Here is an 18,600-nt window from a genome sequence, read left to right as displayed (position 1 = left end):
TAAGATAAAGCATGATTTACATCTTATTTGGTAGAATTTAAGCGGTTCAAGCAGCAGTTAAAATAGCACAACCATCAAGATTGATCGATATGACCAGCTTTCTGACTTTGATAATGTGATGCCCATCCACTCCATAGGCTCCATGGTCAGTGTGATGAGGCACGGGCGTGTTCTAGTGTTGTATCATCAGCGCCTGGCCAATGCTAAATTAGAGATGATAACCTCACAGCTACACGAGGCTTTCTTAATATCACCGTGTCCGGTCCTAGAAAACATTTGAAACTGCCGCACTGTGAATTGATGGTCCAATAACCAAAATACGATGGACCAATTTTTTTTTTTTTTTATGTTCTTACATTTCTTTGGATAGTTAAGTTATTTTTTTATAAATAATATTTACTTATGAAATAGACGAAAAATACCATCCATCTAAACGATTGATAATTTTTTTTTCTTCAATAAAAAAATAATATTTTTATTTTATTTTCAAAATATATCTAATTTTATAATAATAATAATATAATAAATATTATTGAAAATATGAATAGATCCCAATAACTTATCCAAAATAATAATGCAAAGCAACATAAATAATAAATTTTAAAATTATTTTTCAATGCAATATAGATAAATTATTCTTCCGTTTAAATGTTGTCGGAGAAGTATTTATCCAAAAAAAACACATTCTCACATAAGAATTTTATCCTCAAAAGAACAACCCTGATGAAGGGAATCATCTGTTTGGGTAAACTTTGGATCAGCCACAAGTTTATACATAGTTGAAGCTATAATATACTAACAATTTGTTAACCCAGGGAAAGTTTCTGATAGATTGGAATATAAACCTGTACACACCATTCAAAGTATTCCGGAACAACATACATACACCAATACAATTCTCTCTACAAGAAAAATATGGAACACAGTGGAATTACATGGATTCTCAAGCTGCCGTTGACCTGAACTCCCGATTGTAGTCTAGCAGTACAAGATGGCGTAGAGACCCGGTAAAGGGGCAGATCTAAATAGTGAGCAATTAGCTGTCTCCCAAAATCTCTGGTACTTCATTTCGTTTAACATTGTCCGTTCCTCGTGCCAATGGGCTTAGAATCCTGGTTGTCACTTTTGTCTGTGTCAGAATTTTCTCTTTGCGATTCTATGTCTGTGATCCCAGCCCGATTACGCCGATGCCTTCGATCCTGCAGTCTCAGAAGAGGTCTTATTCAGATGACCCATAACATCAGGACAGTGCTATAACAATATAATGTCTTCAGTTCATTCAAAGCACATTATGAGCCAGTAAAAGCAACATGCAGTTAATGGAATATAAAATGTAGACAAAAGTTAGATCGTTTCTGTTGAACATTTCTCAACTACATCAAGATACATGGGGACTTCTACATGACATGGCTGTAGGTGAGGAATCAGATGCAGATCACAGTTATCACACTTTAGGTAAGTTTCAAAATAGAAACTTCTATACTTTGTGAAACTAAAGGGATGCATATTGAACTTTGGTTGCATGGAACAGGATTCAAATTTTGATCACCAGACAAATTACAGCATACATCATACAGCAAAATCAGCATATTAAGATAACTTATTCCAATTCCCAAAGAACAATGCTATTATATTGTTTCATAACATCTGTAATCTATATTAAAGCATAAAATTACATAATGCTCTCCCTTCAACTTAAAAAGATGATAGTTCTATTTTGATTCAGCAATAATTGTTCTGATCTTTTCCAAAACTCAAGATAAAGTGGGTTTCCAACATTCTACACTTTCAGATCAAACTAAGACTTATTTATTCCACCAATCTCTGAAATTACGCTAAGTTTGGTCTTTGGTTGATATGCCTGCACTCATTACCAACTGGGAGCATTAAATGTTAATGCTACCCATCAAATTTACATAGGTAACTGCCTTATCAGCTACCATCATGGCTTAAATTGTGATTGGTATAAAACATTCAAACTCAAACCTCGCGTGGTATCGGGTCATCAGATTCCAGCATCCGGACAACCTGACCCATCTTTGGTCTCTTCTCTGCATCTGGATCAACACATCTTAGGGCTGTCAAAAGGGCACGTTTGAGAGCTCTGGTAGATGGCCTTGTCTCTATACTTGGATCCACCACTTCTTCTGAGCGCCTGCTGCCAACCATCATTTTAAGCCAATCAACTAGATTCACCTGCAAACAACATGACAGCATACTTGTAAGATGGGGACAATGACATTGAAGAAGTATTCCAGACATTTTAGTTTAAGCAAAACCCATGAAAGCACAAGCGATTTTTATTAAACAGGCACATTGATGCAGCTATGTGTTGGAAATGAGGCATGCTTTAAAAGCTATTTGTATATTTAACATAAGGGCCAGTTCTTTGGAGGGTAAAAAACTTATCCAATCTATATTTTCCTGCATAAGTATTTCCCCAGACAACATGGAGATAGAAAATTATTTTACCCATGTTCTTTTTATGATATTATATTATATTATATCATTCTATAATATCATAATAATATAATATATATTATTATATTCTTATTAAAGAGTTAGGGGTATTTTAGGAATAAAATGAAAAAGTTATTTTCTGGCCTAAGGAAAAATGGCATGACTTACCCACCTCTTGGGTGGGTAAGACTTTCCCCCATCTCATGAATAAATGCTACACATAAAAAAATTACCCATTTAGAGAAGCATAAGGACATAAGTAAATTGGTCAATGGGAGAGCTGACCAACTTTCCCATGATATACCGCCCTAGAACATGCCCTAAAGGATGTTTGAAAAATTATGGCTACCTCTTATCCACAATCATATATAGTATAGAGCAAGATTCATTGTACCACCTCAAACCATCCAGCTCGGGATGCACTGAATCGTATCAACAACCCTATTTAACACAAGCTAGGCGCCAACCACTCTAAACCATCCCAACGTAGGATGGGGGCCGAACCGCTCTGAACTAGACGGTTCAAAGTGGCACCAGGTGCAAACTGGTTAGTTCACACTAATTTGGTGCCTTCTCTCTCCCCCTCTGCCTCGAGTGCATCGCATGCCGTCCCCCCCCCAAAAAAAGAAATAAATAATTAAAATAATTGAAGAGGGAGACTAAGAAGGCCACCTAAGCCTTCTTAGACTCATCACACCTTTTTTTTGAAAATCTTTCAAAAATTGAAAAAAGCCCATTCCTTGCCAAAAAAAGCCTAAATGAAATATAGATTCAGGTAAGGGCTCTCTCACACTTCTCTTTCCCATTTAAAGGCCAAAATTTGGCAAAAATAAGGCAAAAGTGGGGGAGATCATGCCAAAAATCTTGATTTTGGCATGATTTCATGATATAATGTAGACTTATGGATGATCGACACGATACCACTAAAATCAAAATTTTTCATTAACTCTACAATTTTAAAATTTAAAAATATATTTTCAGAATAAAAAATAAAAAATAATCATCAAAAATGTTCTGTAAAATCAGAAGTGTGATTAGGGATATGCATACTACTCTCTATTAAGATCTGATGTCAATTTATTCAAATTCGGGTAATTATGTAGATTGTGACATACACCCAAATTTGAATAAATTTGAAAAATAAATGGTGTTTTGTGCATACCTACAAGCTGAGAAAAATACATGTAACATCCTAGGTAGGTGCTACACCGATCCAAAGCCAGATTAAAATTTTTGAATATTTTATATTTCAATATTATTTTTAATTAAAAATATAGAATATTTAAATAATTAAAATTAAAATTAGTATTATTTATGGATAATTCAGAAGTATTTTCTGAACAAAAAAATTGATTTTTTTTGCATCAAACTGAAAATTCACTATTTTTAATAAATTAAATAATAATTATACCCTAAGATAATAATACATGTAGCATCATTGCTAGGGTTCTATATTTTTCTAAATTAAAAGTTATATATATATATATATATATATATATAGCATCACTACTAGGGTCCTATATTTTTTCTAAACTAGAAATTTCTTTATATTTTTAATTTAATATTAATTATAGAAAAATTAATTAAATTTCTTAATAAAGTGTAAAAATCATAGGAATGCCATATTACATGTAGATGATGTATAATTATTTTTCTAGTCTAATTTGGTGAGTTTTTGATTAAATATAATTTTGACATGTTCTCAATAAATTTGTAAGAATGGGTCCATCCAAGCATAACTAGAGCATGATATTGGTTGAGAGCATGGGTAGATGCTCTTAAGACAACACCACTAAAGGTATAGATAGTGTGACGTTGCGTTCAAATGCAAAGGGGTAACCAAGTTGAAGTAGCATCTGATCAGTGATTATCTTGACATGTCTCAATGCTGAAAATGCCCGCAGAAGATCCAACAGCTTGTGAAAAAGTATTTTGCGAACTTCAAAGTAGCGAAGCAAATGGTTGTTGAGAAGTGAGCAGAGGTGGAACGCCTGGCATTAGAGCCACTCTCATCACTCAAGGAATTTTGAGCAGGCCTCCATTCCAAATGATGAGGTATAAATCCAGTCAGATATCCATCCAGGTGAGCTTGGATGAGATTGCTAGGATTAGGACTTAGTTTGGGTCCTCAAACAATGAGTTAGGCTCTAATTCCAAGGTCACCAGGGTAGATTCAATTTCTGGAGGACATCATTAGCTAAGAAGGCTATCAATAGAGATGGTAGTCATTTAGCATCGATGCTTGGGGCCTTTGGTAGGTACAGGGAGATTCCACCAGGGGCCACGCTTTAGAACCACATGCCTTCTCTTGCACAATTTAAAGTCCAATTAAGACTCCTATGAGGTGAAATGGATAAGCATATTACCTCTTCTCCCTTATCATCTCTCCCATCAGTCCAACTAGAACTCCAAGGCATCCCCACAAGAAAGCCTCAGGGCCTTCCCTCATCTATAAAAAGAGAGGGGGCATCCTAGGTATAAAGAACTGGACTGGTCACGAACTGACCTGGCCAAACGTTCGTGACCTAGCCAAACTGATTTGTTCATAGGGTTTGGATTCCACCTCAACACCGAAGAAAAACAAGTCAGTCCTCTATTTTCACGCCCCACTCCTGAACATCTCCACCTCCCTATTCTCCTCTCAATTGAACCTCGGCCATCAATGCTTCATCATTGCAGGCAATCCCCAGCCATCTCTCCCTCTCCTCTCCTTATAACTCCTTTTCCCCTACAACTAGAGCACCGCCACCACAAATGGCACTGCCATGTGATGGCCATCCACCATCGCACATCCTCCCTCCTAATCCACATCTCTCCATCTCCCCCTCCCTCACTTGCTCCTTCTATTTTTGTTAAGGAACCAAGAGGATGGGTAAGTGGTTGAGCACTCTACACTCTCTCTGTGCGCGCGCATGCATGTGTGGAACAAGAAGAAAAGAAGAGGAAAAGGGTAGGGGAGACTGGACCCTCTCCCCCACCATCCCTCACTTTCTCATTCATCATCCCTCCTCTTGTTCTCTCTGTGTACGTGCGCATGTTTGATTACTAAGGTAATAACCACTTTAATGCTTGCCCTTGTGCTTAAACGGTATTTTTCTAAGAAGTGGAGAAATTGCGATTAGATATTTAGATTAATTTAGAAATTACCCTATTGGGATTATTGTTGATAGTAGCACTTTTGCAAGCAGAAATTTGCTAATTAAGCTTTTAACAAAAGGTTTTTTGTTGTTTAGTAACTACATTTCTAAGTGCTACAGAACTTTAATATTTGTTTAGTAATCAAGCTTGGAAATTACATTTAGTACAAGAAAATGACAATAAAAGATGTTGCATAGTATTTTTAATTTTCTAACTCTTTGCACTTGTTACCATAAAGTATTCTTGATTTGCAAATTACTTATTTTCCATAATTATAATATTAAAATAGTATAATTTTGTAATATAACAGTATAATACTATAGGAATATAAAAATGTACTATTAAAAATATGATTATTATAATACCATAATGATAGTAATGCAGTAGTCATAATATTAGTATAATATAATAATAATACATAATGTAATAATATTATTACATAGCATGTGATATTATATTAAACTATGTTACATTATTATTATAATATTATATTATAATAAACAAGATTATATAATATAATAAAAAAATATAATAATATATTACTACATAGTATAATATGAATATAATATATGAATGTGATATTATTATTTTTAATATAATATTATAATGATATTATATTAGAGTTTTTTATGTGTATACCCTCCTAAATATTTCAATTTGTATGAATACCCTTTTGAAATTAATATCTACATCTATATCCTCATAAATTTTTTTTTTTGCATATGTACCCACATCATCTAACGACGTTAAAAATTAATGGTTTATAATTAAAATGACTAAAATATCCTTATTGGTATATGTGCAAAAAAAATTACAAGTGTATATATGCAAATAGCAATTTTATGAAGGTATTCATGCAAATTTGAATGTTTGAAAGATATACATGCAAAAAAATCCAAATTAGAATTTTTTTGCATATAATACACCTCTCTTGGTTTGTTAATTCTTTTCTTATTCTAATGGAGAAAAATAAACATTCACAACTAAAATAACAAATATACTTAATTTATTGACTTACATAGATAAAAAGATCTTTTTATCAAATGATAGATCAAAGTTATTTTATCTAGAAAATAGACAGATCGTAACCATCCATGTTTCCTCTAATGTATAATAATATGCTTCTGAGAAAAATGTCTAAACCTGATATTAGATGGATATCTTGTATATTTGCACAAAATGGACATAGTTGTAGGTTTGGATGCGCATTACATAATAATGAAAATTTGTAATCTTATTATATTTTATTTTAAAAATTTTTATCGAAAATGTCTTTATGAAATGTATACAGTATATCTTGTTATAATATAGAAATAATCGTTCCATCTTGCCTCAAAATAAAATATAATATAGTATTCTAATATATATAATATTATATAATATTGTTATCATGTTATTATATTATGTAATATATTACTACATTTTAGAGTAAGAGGGCCCAAATCAATCTAAATGAAATAGATAAAAATCAAATTAGAATGTTTTGCATGCATATCTTTCTAAACATTCAAATTTGCATGAATACCCTCGTAAAATTGCTATAAATTTTGTTTTTACATATCTACCCATAAGAGTATTTTAGTCATTTAAATTTTAAAACCATTAGTTTTTTAACGGTGCTAGATGATATGGATGCATATATAAAAAAAATAAAAAAAAAGAAGGATATATATATAAAACAAGTATTTTATAAGGGTATATATGCAAATATCAATTTTGAAAGAATATTCATGCAAATTTGAATGTTTAGGAGAGCATACACAAAAAACCCATTATATTATTTTCATATTAATATACTATATCATCATAAACAATGCAATAACTGCAAAGTTCATGGATATTTTGGCCATATAAACAACTTCCCAAACGAACTTAAGGGGAGAAGCTCAAAACTGGAGCTATTGCCAAGTAGATGTTTTTCAACTTCTAAAAGGACCAGATTCAGATTTTTCACCAAATACCCATATATTGCCCAAAGGTGCATTTTAGGTTCCAAAAAGCACTTTTGACCCTTCCAAAAGCAATCCCAAACAGAGCCGGTCTATTGGGGCTTTTAGCACTAAATACATGTAGACTTTGTTTTGAGCTAAGAATGACTTTGTGGATACCTCCACATCCTTGAAATGAATTAAAGAAAGTTAATTAAAAAATTGAAGGATTTTGGAAATTATTCTTATATTAATTGTATTATGAGTTATTAGACTTTGAAGAGATGATTTTGGAATAGCTCTGAATTTGACTATCATCCGCACTTGCCAAGTAACCTCAACCTAATTAGAATGATTTTCAATAGTATATTTATTTTCAAAACATATTTTGTGATAATTATTCTCAATTGCTTTGAAAATTGTATAATATGCTTTCTACAACAGTAAATTGGATGAAGCATGAAATTATTATGTTATTTAACTCTAAAATATCCTAGACATTCATAATGATGAATTATTGCCATGATTATAAAAATAATAATTGAATTATTGAAAACTCTGCATGAACCTTTGCATTGTGCATTTTTGAAATGTTTGAAATATTTATCTGGAAAAACATCCTGTATATCAATTATTTGAATTCTGATATTCATGTACAATTGTGGATCTGTAAGTTATTGAGCAATATTTGTACATCGCAAAAATAAAACGTAGGGACGGAAAAATCGATCTGACCCGATGGGTATGCATCCTACCCAAACACGGTCAAATCCGAAAAATAGGATTTGATCAGATTTGGGTTCAAGTTTGGGTAAAATCCGAAAACTGTAGTACGGATATAGGTAGGGTATGGATAGTGCTATTTTCTACCCAAAAATCCGAACCCAACCCAAACCTATAGGTATGGATAATATCCAAATCCATACCTGAATATATATATATATATACATATATATACATATATATATATACATACATATACATATATATACATACATATATATATATACATACATATACATACATATACATACATATATATATATATATATATATACATACATATACATACATATATATATATATATACATACATATACATATACATAGACATACATACATATATATATACATACATATACATATACATAGATATACATACATATATATATATACATCACACACACACACACACACACATAGATGAAAGGTAAATTAAATTTAACATTGTCTATTAGTTTGTGTACTTTTCACTATATTAATGTGTTTAACTTATTTTGAATCATTAATCGATGGATCATTAGCTACAAATGGTTATGATGATGATGGTCATTTAGATTGTTTGGATAATAATATTTTCACTTTATGGTTGTTTTTCTAACTTTGTTATATATATTTACTTAATTACATGTTCATTTCTTTTGATTCCTTGCTACAGAGCCTACTATTTGCCTTGAATGATTTGTAGAGTTGCAGTTCTCACTTTGTGGAATTATTTGAAAGTTTGGTATTTAAGTTCACTACTTTTTCAGCACTATACTAAATTTTCATGGATGAAATATTGAACTTAATGGTTATGTTCTATATTGAATTGTAATTCTATTTCTATATTTGATTTCTATAAATCTGGACTTATAAATTATGTTCTATGTTGAATTGATAATTCTGTTTTGGTTGATAATATGCATAAAATTATTTTGATCGTTTATATGTTCTATTTTGAATTGTAATTCTATTTTTATGTTTGATTTCTATAAATCTGGACTTATAAATTATGTTCTATGTTGAATTGATAATTCTGTTTTGGTTGATAATATACATAAAATTATTTTGATTGTTTATTTTTTTGGGTATGGAATGGGTATGGGACAGATATGAAGAAATGGGTTACCCATGTATATCCCCGAACCCATTGGATATCGAGATGGATATCTCTTTTCTTATCCGATTGGGTATCGGATAGGATTTGGGTATAGGATATTAAATTCGGATTTGGAAATGGATAGTACAATATCCGACCCAAACCCTACCTATTGCCATCCCTAATAAAACGTAATGATATCGATCAAATAATTGAATTTTGTGTTGATTGGCCTCTCAATTTGGCTACATTCAAACCCCGCCAAAGGGGGTTATATATAGGCATTTGATCGTTTTGGGACTTAATTACTTTGGACCTAACCTATATGAGTTAAGCGCGATACTTTGGATGTACTCCGCAAGAATTACATATAGTACTTTGGACCTAATATGCAAGTACTTTGAACCCTGCCACATGGATAATATGTGGCCATAGTTGTATAGGCTGTTGAGTTGTTTAAAAAATAATAATCATAAGATATAGAAATATTGGCATAAGTAACCTTAGCTTGGGTAATGGCATCTAAAATGCGCCATGAATCATATTTGAATGGTTGATTTGGAAAATGATATGTTGGTAGCATTTTGGAATTATATGTATAAGTTTGATTATGGAAGTACTATTTTGTTAAATAAGTTATTTTATATCAAGCATTCATCATGGTATTATTTGTTATGCGTGCTTGATCCCTTTGATTATGGTTTTGGTTACTTACAAGGCCATTAGGTCACTCTCTGATTTTTCTTTTCCTTTTTTTTTTTAACAAAGCCCAAGGTATAGGAGAGGATAGGTAGAGGTTGGACTATAAGACTAAACTAAGGCTCTAAATTGAGCTATATCAGAGCAGCCTTTATAATTTTGTTTAGAACCTCCCTGAATAATGTTATATGTAGAATAATATGAGCCTCTTAAAACTTCATAAATGGTTATGCTGGTGGAGGTGTAGTTTTACTTCGATATGTAAATTGAGAATATATTGGGAAACTTCTTGGTGAGTTTTGGAAATTATGAGTTTTTGAAATTTTGACTATTGTCTTGCCTACATTAGTGGACTATTGTTAGTTTAGTTATAAATGTTTGATTTAACAAATTGTCACCTTACGTGCTCATGGGTTCAATCCTATGTGTGCGGCGGGTTGTCGCACTTTGTTTGTGCTTAGGTCGAGAAGCATGATACCAATATTGTGTATCCAAGCTAAGACCCTACATGTCACATACACTGATTACACACGCGTGCGCGCGCACGAGAGAGAGGGGTGCAAGCTAGGGTTTCCCCTTCCATCAAACTGCATAAGAAAGAGAGAAGGCTTGTGAGACAAACCTTTCTTGTAGAGCATCTCCTTGGCCTGCAGTTCTACAGAATCTGAGCTATGCAAAGCTCTAGATAGGCACATGGACTCATGTGCCTAAGGATGGTAATTCTCAAAGGGTTGCATGCTTTCATGGCTTCTCTCCTAGCGAGTATACTTTTCTCCTATTATGCATATAATCTATGTTTTTATGGTGATTTATCAAAAAGAATGACTTTGTTCCATGCTTTGTATTTTATTCCACTGCACAAATACCATGTGGTGCACCATGTCCTTGATTACGATCATCATGTCATAGAAAAGTAGGAAGCTGAATTACTAACAGCAGTGAACTGTCACTATCAAAGAACACATACTAATTTTTATAAAGTGGGTATATTGAACGATGTAAACATACCTACATATCTTTAAAGACCAAGCCAAACACATATAAATATGTCCATGGGTTTAGAAATCACAGCTCAAGATAATTTACACACCACATGATTAATTATCACCTCAATGCTGCAAAAGCTTATTGTAATAGAATCCACCTTAGGGCAATCTGAAAATGAGATACCTAGACTATACCATAATCAGATCAATCTAGAAAGCTAATCTAGTTAGATCTAAATGTTTTGGGACTTTTGAATAGGAATGATTACACATCTTAAAGATTAATCTCTTACAAATATTTTTTTTTTTTGAAAAAAAAAAAGTGATGGCTCGTTATATTCTAAGGTCCTATCCTCTGTCGCAAACTTATTTCTCTTCATTTAGCTTTAGGATTTCCCAGGTCCATCCCTTCTATACACAAAAAAAAAAAAAAAATCCCCATCACATTCCACAGCAAGGCCATGCCATTAAATTATCATCCTTTCTTGATATTGCTGCTACAGTCCCTCTCTTGTGCTCGATTCTAAGTATATCATACCCATATAACAAATATTCCTACATGATGCAAAAGCAAATAATAATCACATTCTACATTCAGATCATAAATGTATGCATTAAAGCCTATGTCAAACCAAGGTTTGCCGTACCGTACCAGACGTATCATACCATATCAATACTGAACCAATATGCTGTATCATACCGACACTCGGAATGCCAAGTTATACCATACCAAACTGTGCACTGACACTATAATAAGATGGTACTAGTATGGGATCTGATACCAAAACGGCGAATCTTGCATCAAACATTTATAAAACCGTGCCCCGCTCCCCCCAAAACACACACAGAGCGAGGAAGAGGGGAGAGGAGCTGTGGAGGGGGAGAGAGAGAGTGCTTGTCGGCTGTCTCACTAAATAGTCCAACTAAAATTACATCTGTTGTAGCCATACTATCCCTTAAAACCCTTAAACATGAAATTATTCCTCATTGACTCAAGTCTTGCACTCTTCTAGTCTTTCATTAATAAAATAAAATATGTCAATAAAATAATATATAAGTCATCCATAAAAAAAACATACAATACAGGACTTTACCTAGGCTATTATATTTCTATATATCTAAAACAAATGAGAGATTTCTAACTACTTTTAGAGTGCTCCTTTCCTGAATTTCCGTAAGTTAATTAGTGTTTATCATTCTGTAATCATGTTCATTTTGCAATCATGTTCTGCTTTCTTGCTTAAATAAATATTTATGGTTGCTTAGATAAACAAGAGAAGATCGAGAAAACAGGAAGGACATATACTGCCATAGACCCATAACATGAGCCCACTGTGACCCTAGCCAATCCATTCTTGCGGAAATGACCCTCTCCTGTTGGCAAGGGCTGAGTTAAGATTCTGCAGCAGGTTAGCATCCATACAAGCATGGCATTGCCTTCCCCAAATGGGTGGAAAAAAATGCAATCTAGATGATCCCTTGCTATTACCTCTCTTGTTACTAGACTATGCTTTTCTTCCCAGTCTTTCTTTGAGTAAAAAATGTTTTCCTCCAACTCAACATGAAATATGTGAAGAGATCTTCTCTTTATATTGTGATCAATGGGAAATGAGCTACAATATTTGCTCTCTAGCATAAAGCCTTCAAGCCTATAAGTTCTTGGACAACCTTGGCCTGCTTTTATGAATGTTCTGTTACTTCATCCAACTACTAAATTGCACAATAAGCTAATAATTTAATAGAAAAAGAAGATTAAAGCAGGACAAAGCATAAAAAACCATAACATCAAGAGAACTTGGTCATGTTAGAGAAAGCTAAAAGAACCAAATAGCAAACAAGAGTCTCCAACAAATGATGAATATGAGAGTTGTCTTGAGAAATAACTAATCAAAGACAGAATGTATATATCTGCATGTCCATGTGCACAAACTCACTAATCAAAGACAACAAAACAAGAAACGATCATTTATTGATGAACCAACCTTGTCAAACCATCATAAGAATCCAACAGATATGAATGCTTTTACATAAAAAAAGCACTCCATGATGAATAAAAATAGTAATCACTGAGCATTCTACATCCCCTACCATCATCTAGAGCTTCTGTTGGGTTACAGTGAACAAAAGACAGAAGACATGCATAGATTCCTATACAAATAATGCAGCAGTTGGATAAAATTGCTAATAATGTGAAATTCTAATCTTAGAATCCCTGAATTGAGCTAAGTGAATGCCTATGAATGTTCAGAAGACAACGTAACAAACTCCTTGGCATTCCTATATTTTGTGGAGACAACTTTTCATATTAATTAACTACATTATAATTATTATTTCCTAATGAGACAGGTAAATAAGAGCAACAATTTAATGGAAAAAAGATTTTTTTATAGAAAAAAGGGAATTGCTGTCTTGTTGAATACAAAAATATGGAGGTAATTGTGATTGATTGGGTGCTAACTTAGCATGTAGTAGACCATGCTGAACCAATCCCTTTTAACTTCTTAAGTTATAAAACTAATGGAAACCCTAAAATAAATAGCCAGTTCATCAGTACCTCATTTGCAGGGCGACCATAATCCACTGGATCTCTCCCAGTAATTGCCTCTAGAAGAACAACCCCAAAGCTGTAAATATCACTCTTTTCATTTAGAAGTCCAGTATTGGCATATTCTGGTGCTACATAACTGTAAAAGAAAGAAAGGGATGACAGTGAATCATGAAAATTGATGATCTTATTGGAACCATATTCTCTTAACCAAGAAAGATATGGAAAGAACTTGTGTTGTAGGACAGACAGAAAACCTACCCAAAGGTCCCCATAACACGAGTAGTGATATGGCTTTTACCAGCACCAAGCAGCTTGGCCAAACCAAAATCAGATACTTTACCATTGAAATCATCATCAATCAATATGTTACTCGATTTGATGTCTCGGTGCACTACTTTTGGTTCAATGGCCTCATGTAAATAAGCAAGACTGCCAGACACATGTTAAGCTTTAGATATCTACTGTTAAAGACAAGAATTGATTGCGAAGTCAGAAAAGGGAAAAAAGTAACAAAGGTGCTAGCTTGTACCAAACTAAGTCAGATATTAGATCTTAACTTTGAAACAAATATAATTGAAAGAGAGGTTTTAAAGTTAAGGTTTGTTAAAGAAAATATTGAGAATAAGCTTTCAAATTTTATTGGAGAGAGAAATAAGCAACATATCCTACAAAAATTAAAAAGAAAAAACTAAAGGTAAAATCAAGTTAGCAGCAGCAGCAAAATGAAACCATATTTTTCAAGAAAATATCAACTCACGCCTTAGCAGTGCCCAGCAGAATCTTTATACGGGCTTTCCAGGTAAGAGAACCCCTCTGGCGCATAGCTCCATGAAGCCATTGTTCTAGATTTCCATTATTGACATACTCATAAACTAGCATCCTGGAAATTTCAAAATGCATTGACAAAGTTGTCTTAGTAGTTGTTACACTCATGTAACAAAGAGATCTCGATGCTTGCGATTGCTAAGAAAATAAAAGTGATGAGCATTTTTAGCTTAACAAAATAGCAGCAGCAGCAGCAGCAGCGGTAATACTGTTTCAATTAATAAGACTTAAAGGGAATTTATTAAAGAACAAGAACAAGAATTCACAAGTTGTTGACTTCTCATGCCTAGTACTGGTGCTCCTTCTTGGGTTTGAATAATTTACAATGCCAAAAGCTCCAGAAAGAAAATCAGCTCAAAATCAAGAAGGGGGCTTACCTTTGCGTACCCTCCACGCAATATCCCAAGAGGCGAACCAAATTCTTGTGGCGGACATGCCCAATAGCCTCAACTTCCACCCTAAATTCCTTCTCAGCTTGCCCACTAGGAGCCAAAAAAGGTAAAAGATACATCCATGTTAGATGTTGCTTTTGTTATCTATTAAAACCAAAACACTAAACGCATTACAAAAGTAACAGAGAAGCATATTAAAAGTTAATAAAGCAAAACATGTGGGAAGCTTACAGATTATTAAGAAGCTTCTTGACAGCTACTGGAGTACCATTAATAAGTTGACCACGATAAACAACCCCATAACCACCCTCCCCAAGTACATTTTCTCTTGAAAATCGATTGGTTGCAAGTTCCAAATCCCTCAGAGTAAACCAATGACCCCAGCCAAGGTGAGAAAATTCTGGAAGACCTGTCAAGGGTGAAGGGGCAGTTATCAGGTAAGAAGATTGTCTGTGAACAGCAACTGTCCCTGAACTTCCTTCTTCACCAGATTGGGAGCCACAATCTTTCTCCACATAATGAAATGAGCCTGAATTACTGTTTTCATCTGCATGTCTCGATTTATTCAAGCCCAAATGAACCATCACCTTGTCTGATTCCTTTTCACTGGATTTATCAGGAATCGTGAGAAGAATCCTGTCACGAGCAACAAAATCATTAGCTGCGACTTCCTCGACCCTCACTTCCTTAATTTCCTTTGAAACTGATGGAATCTGGGAAATAGGAAGGTTATTGGAAGCCCTCCTTAACCTCCTCCGACTCCGAGCATTAAGACAAATAACTAGGACAGAAAGAACACCCAACATGAAGACCCCAACTCCTATCGCAATTACAACCCATAACTTAAGACCAAAGAGAAATGTTTTCTTGTATAGATGTCCTTTCAGGGAGGGTGATGACATGTTTCCAATGGCAGATTTCCTACAAAAGAAAGAAATGGAATGAAGGATAAGGCTTTTTTGATGTTGCTGGAAGAAAGCATAAGAGCAATGATAAGTCCACTAGCACACACATGAAAGTACATGCATACTAAAATTAATCAAGCTGTAACAGCCAAACTTTAATTGAAGTTGACTAAGAATCAAAAAGAAAAGAATTAATATTATGAAAGCAAATGATAGAACCATTAGTGGTGTGTTATCATCAGCAAGTGAATTCCAAATTGCTCTAAGCCACAACATTTGACACAAACCAGTCCAAATCCTGGTCATCCTTAAAATACATCTCTATATATTCTAGCCCCAGTTAACCAGAGAAAACAATAAGAAAAGAACATAAGGATAAGAAAAGAAGCCATGCACATGCATGCATCGACATGCATATAAAAATAAAAACAATTTTAGTACAGGAATAAAAACATATTACGGGCTATTTCTCTGCTAAAGAAAAAATAATGGACTTCAATGAGTTCATTCTAACTTCAGAATGGTTAGGAACCACTGTAGTTGATAGTAACTGGATATAAATTAGTGTAACATTTATATAAAGAACCCAGTCTACCCATCAAATTGGAGATATTAATAAACTTGCATATAATATATACAAAGTTCACATGGGACATCATTAGAAAGAATCTGCATACATTGAAGCAAAAAAAGAAAAAAGAAAGAAAAGATCATTCATACAGAAACTATCAGTCTATGACTGGTTCTTCCTTTGCTATGCATAGAAGACTATGTCACACGTAGGTGCCCATTGAAAACACTAAAGAATAAAACCAGACAAAACGTCAATGCTTAGTTCATATATCAGCATCATTTGTATTTACGCATGTAGTTAAATTCAGGTGAAATATAGACGCCCAAACAGCCAAAATTTTTCCATCAGCATTCCTATAAATGACTATAACTTTGAAATAATACAACACGCAGATAAAGGAAAAGATCAAGTTATAGATCCTTGTAAGTTCTCCATTTGTCCTCCTCAAATTTTCCAAGCTATTCATAACAGAAGCAATAACTTGTCAAAATAAAATAAAATCCAAAAGAAATACTTCATAAACACAAAATTGATGTGAGAAGGAACCTGACCATAATGAAATTTTTGTCGCTAAAAATCCTTTCCAACCAAAGACAAACTGTCCAAATAGAGCCAGATAGAAGAGAAAAGAATAATTCAAAGCAAACATCCAATTCCAAACATTCTCTCATACCTCAGAACCTTCTCAAAAGCTTCATCTCTAAAATTTCTCCCACAGTAAAAGAATACAGCAAAAAAACAACCACGAATTCACCCAATTCCAACATTGTGACCTTTACTGAAACAGCCAAACAAGCAAAGGCAATCACGAAACCAAGTAACACAAATCCAAACTTCTACATAAGGGGGCGAAAGAAAATACTTTTCTCAGACCACATTGGATTTCCCGCATCATATCAAAGCCACATTGCAATCATCTTTAAGACAACAAAGACAAACAACAACCCCATCAAAGGAAAAAGGGCACAAATTCTCCTCTTTCGTACCTGAAATCGCCAGATCTCCAGCAAGACTGACCTTCCTCCCAACCCTTCTTCTCCTCACAAACGCTTCCCCAAAACGAAAGCTCTTTCCCTAGAACCAACCAGCCCGAGGGAAGCAGCCGCCGCCCGAGAAGCCAGAAGCTACAGCCCCATTGCCGCAGAGCAGCAGATCCCAGGGACGACAGCGGTCGGAAGAAGAATCTACACCGTCGATGGGTTGCCGGCGGCCCCTCAGGGGCGGAGCTCCCTGAGGCCGGAGCAGATCCGCCGGTGAAACCCTAACCCTAATCCTAAATTGAGGGGAAAGAAGGAGGCGCCTTGGACGACTTACAAAGGAGAAAAGGAATGGGACAGACAACGCACGAAAGAGAGAGGAAGGGAATGGGACGGAGAGAACGCGCGAAAGAGAGGAGGAGGAAGAGGAGAGATGGAGTCATCAGCGGTAGCCGGTAGGTGGAGAGCAAGGAGGGAGATGCTTGCTAGTGCAGTAAAGGAAATGGCGGGATGACATGGAATTTTGTTATTTTCTGGAGAAAATGGAAAATAAAAAATTGTCTATTTTAGTGAATATATTTTTGATGCATTTTTTAGTAAGGTTTTTCTGAATGGAAAAATGCCAAGGAGGGTAGTTATTCTTTTGTTTTTCCTGGAAAGAGAAAAGAAAGCATAATTTTCTGCAAAAAAAATAAATTTTATTTTTATCTTGATTAATTAAAATATAATTTTTGTTATTTACAGTATGAATTAAATGTTAATAAGATGCATCTTTAGTTAATTATATTATTGAATTAGTATAAATAAGACACAATTAGATTATTTATGGCATGCAATCAGTGTTAGCAAGATATTGCTTTAGTTGTTTGGAATATAATAGGGATATATTTTTGCTTGATATCATGCATGTGATAAATAAAAAATATATTAAAAAAAATAAAAAATAAACTTTTAATCATACTCCATACTCATTATTTTATATAATTTGTAAATGATACATAATAAATCACCTTCATTTAATGTGAAAAAGCCTCCAATAACTACATAGTGGTGAAGGATAGACTTTAAATCAAAACAAATATTTTTAATAATTTTTACAATGCAAGTACCCATATATCTGATACAAATCAAAAAAACTAAATAAAACTAAACATATTCAGTGTCTCAACTGTTGAGCTCCAAATAGATTTGGTGGATATATTAGGTCTCGATCCATCATTTACTAGTTTAGATTTTATCAATTTTTTTATTATTAATAAAAAATTATTAAATTTTATCATAAAAACTTTTAAAAGGCATCAGTTAAG

At 33.7% G+C, this 18,600-nt stretch overlaps 1 protein-coding gene across 1 annotated transcript; it reads right to left on the bottom strand.

Annotated features, from left to right (window-relative positions):
• Positions 1-706: 706 nt before the first annotated feature.
• On the bottom strand, positions 707-17,787 carry LOC105059751 (probable receptor-like protein kinase At5g18500). The gene is made up of 8 exons (XM_010943175.4): positions 17,303-17,787; positions 15,069-15,758; positions 14,823-14,927; positions 14,378-14,500; positions 13,879-14,049; positions 13,627-13,756; positions 1,987-2,196; positions 707-1,199 (listed from the first exon to the last, which is right to left on the bottom strand). Exons 2-8 carry the CDS (start codon positions 15,737-15,739, stop codon positions 1,074-1,076), a joined length of 1,536 nt encoding a protein of 511 aa, XP_010941477.1. The 5' UTR covers positions 15,740-15,758; positions 17,303-17,787; the 3' UTR covers positions 707-1,073.
• Between the last annotated feature and the right edge of the window lie 813 nt (positions 17,788-18,600).

The sequence above is a fragment of the Elaeis guineensis genome, chromosome 10 (genome assembly GCF_000442705.2).
Source record: "Elaeis guineensis isolate ETL-2024a chromosome 10, EG11, whole genome shotgun sequence".
NCBI classification, from domain to species: Eukaryota; Viridiplantae; Streptophyta; class Magnoliopsida; order Arecales; family Arecaceae; genus Elaeis; species Elaeis guineensis.
The sequence above is the reverse complement of the archived record's forward strand: the minus strand, read 5'-3'. Positions and strand labels throughout refer to the sequence as shown.

Coding starts and splice junctions, on each gene's coding strand:
- LOC105059751 (XM_010943175.4), bottom strand. CDS start 15,739: ATGTCATCACCCTCCCTGAAAGGACATCTATACAAGAAAACATTTCTC. Junction 14,501..14,822: donor TGCGTGGAGGGTACGCAAAG/GTAAGCCCCCTT, acceptor TGAAATTTCCAG/GATGCTAGTTTATGAGTATG. Junction 2,197..13,626: donor ATGGTCGCCCTGCAAATGAG/GTACTGATGAAC, acceptor TGTTGTTTGCAG/GTGAATCTAGTTGATTGGCT.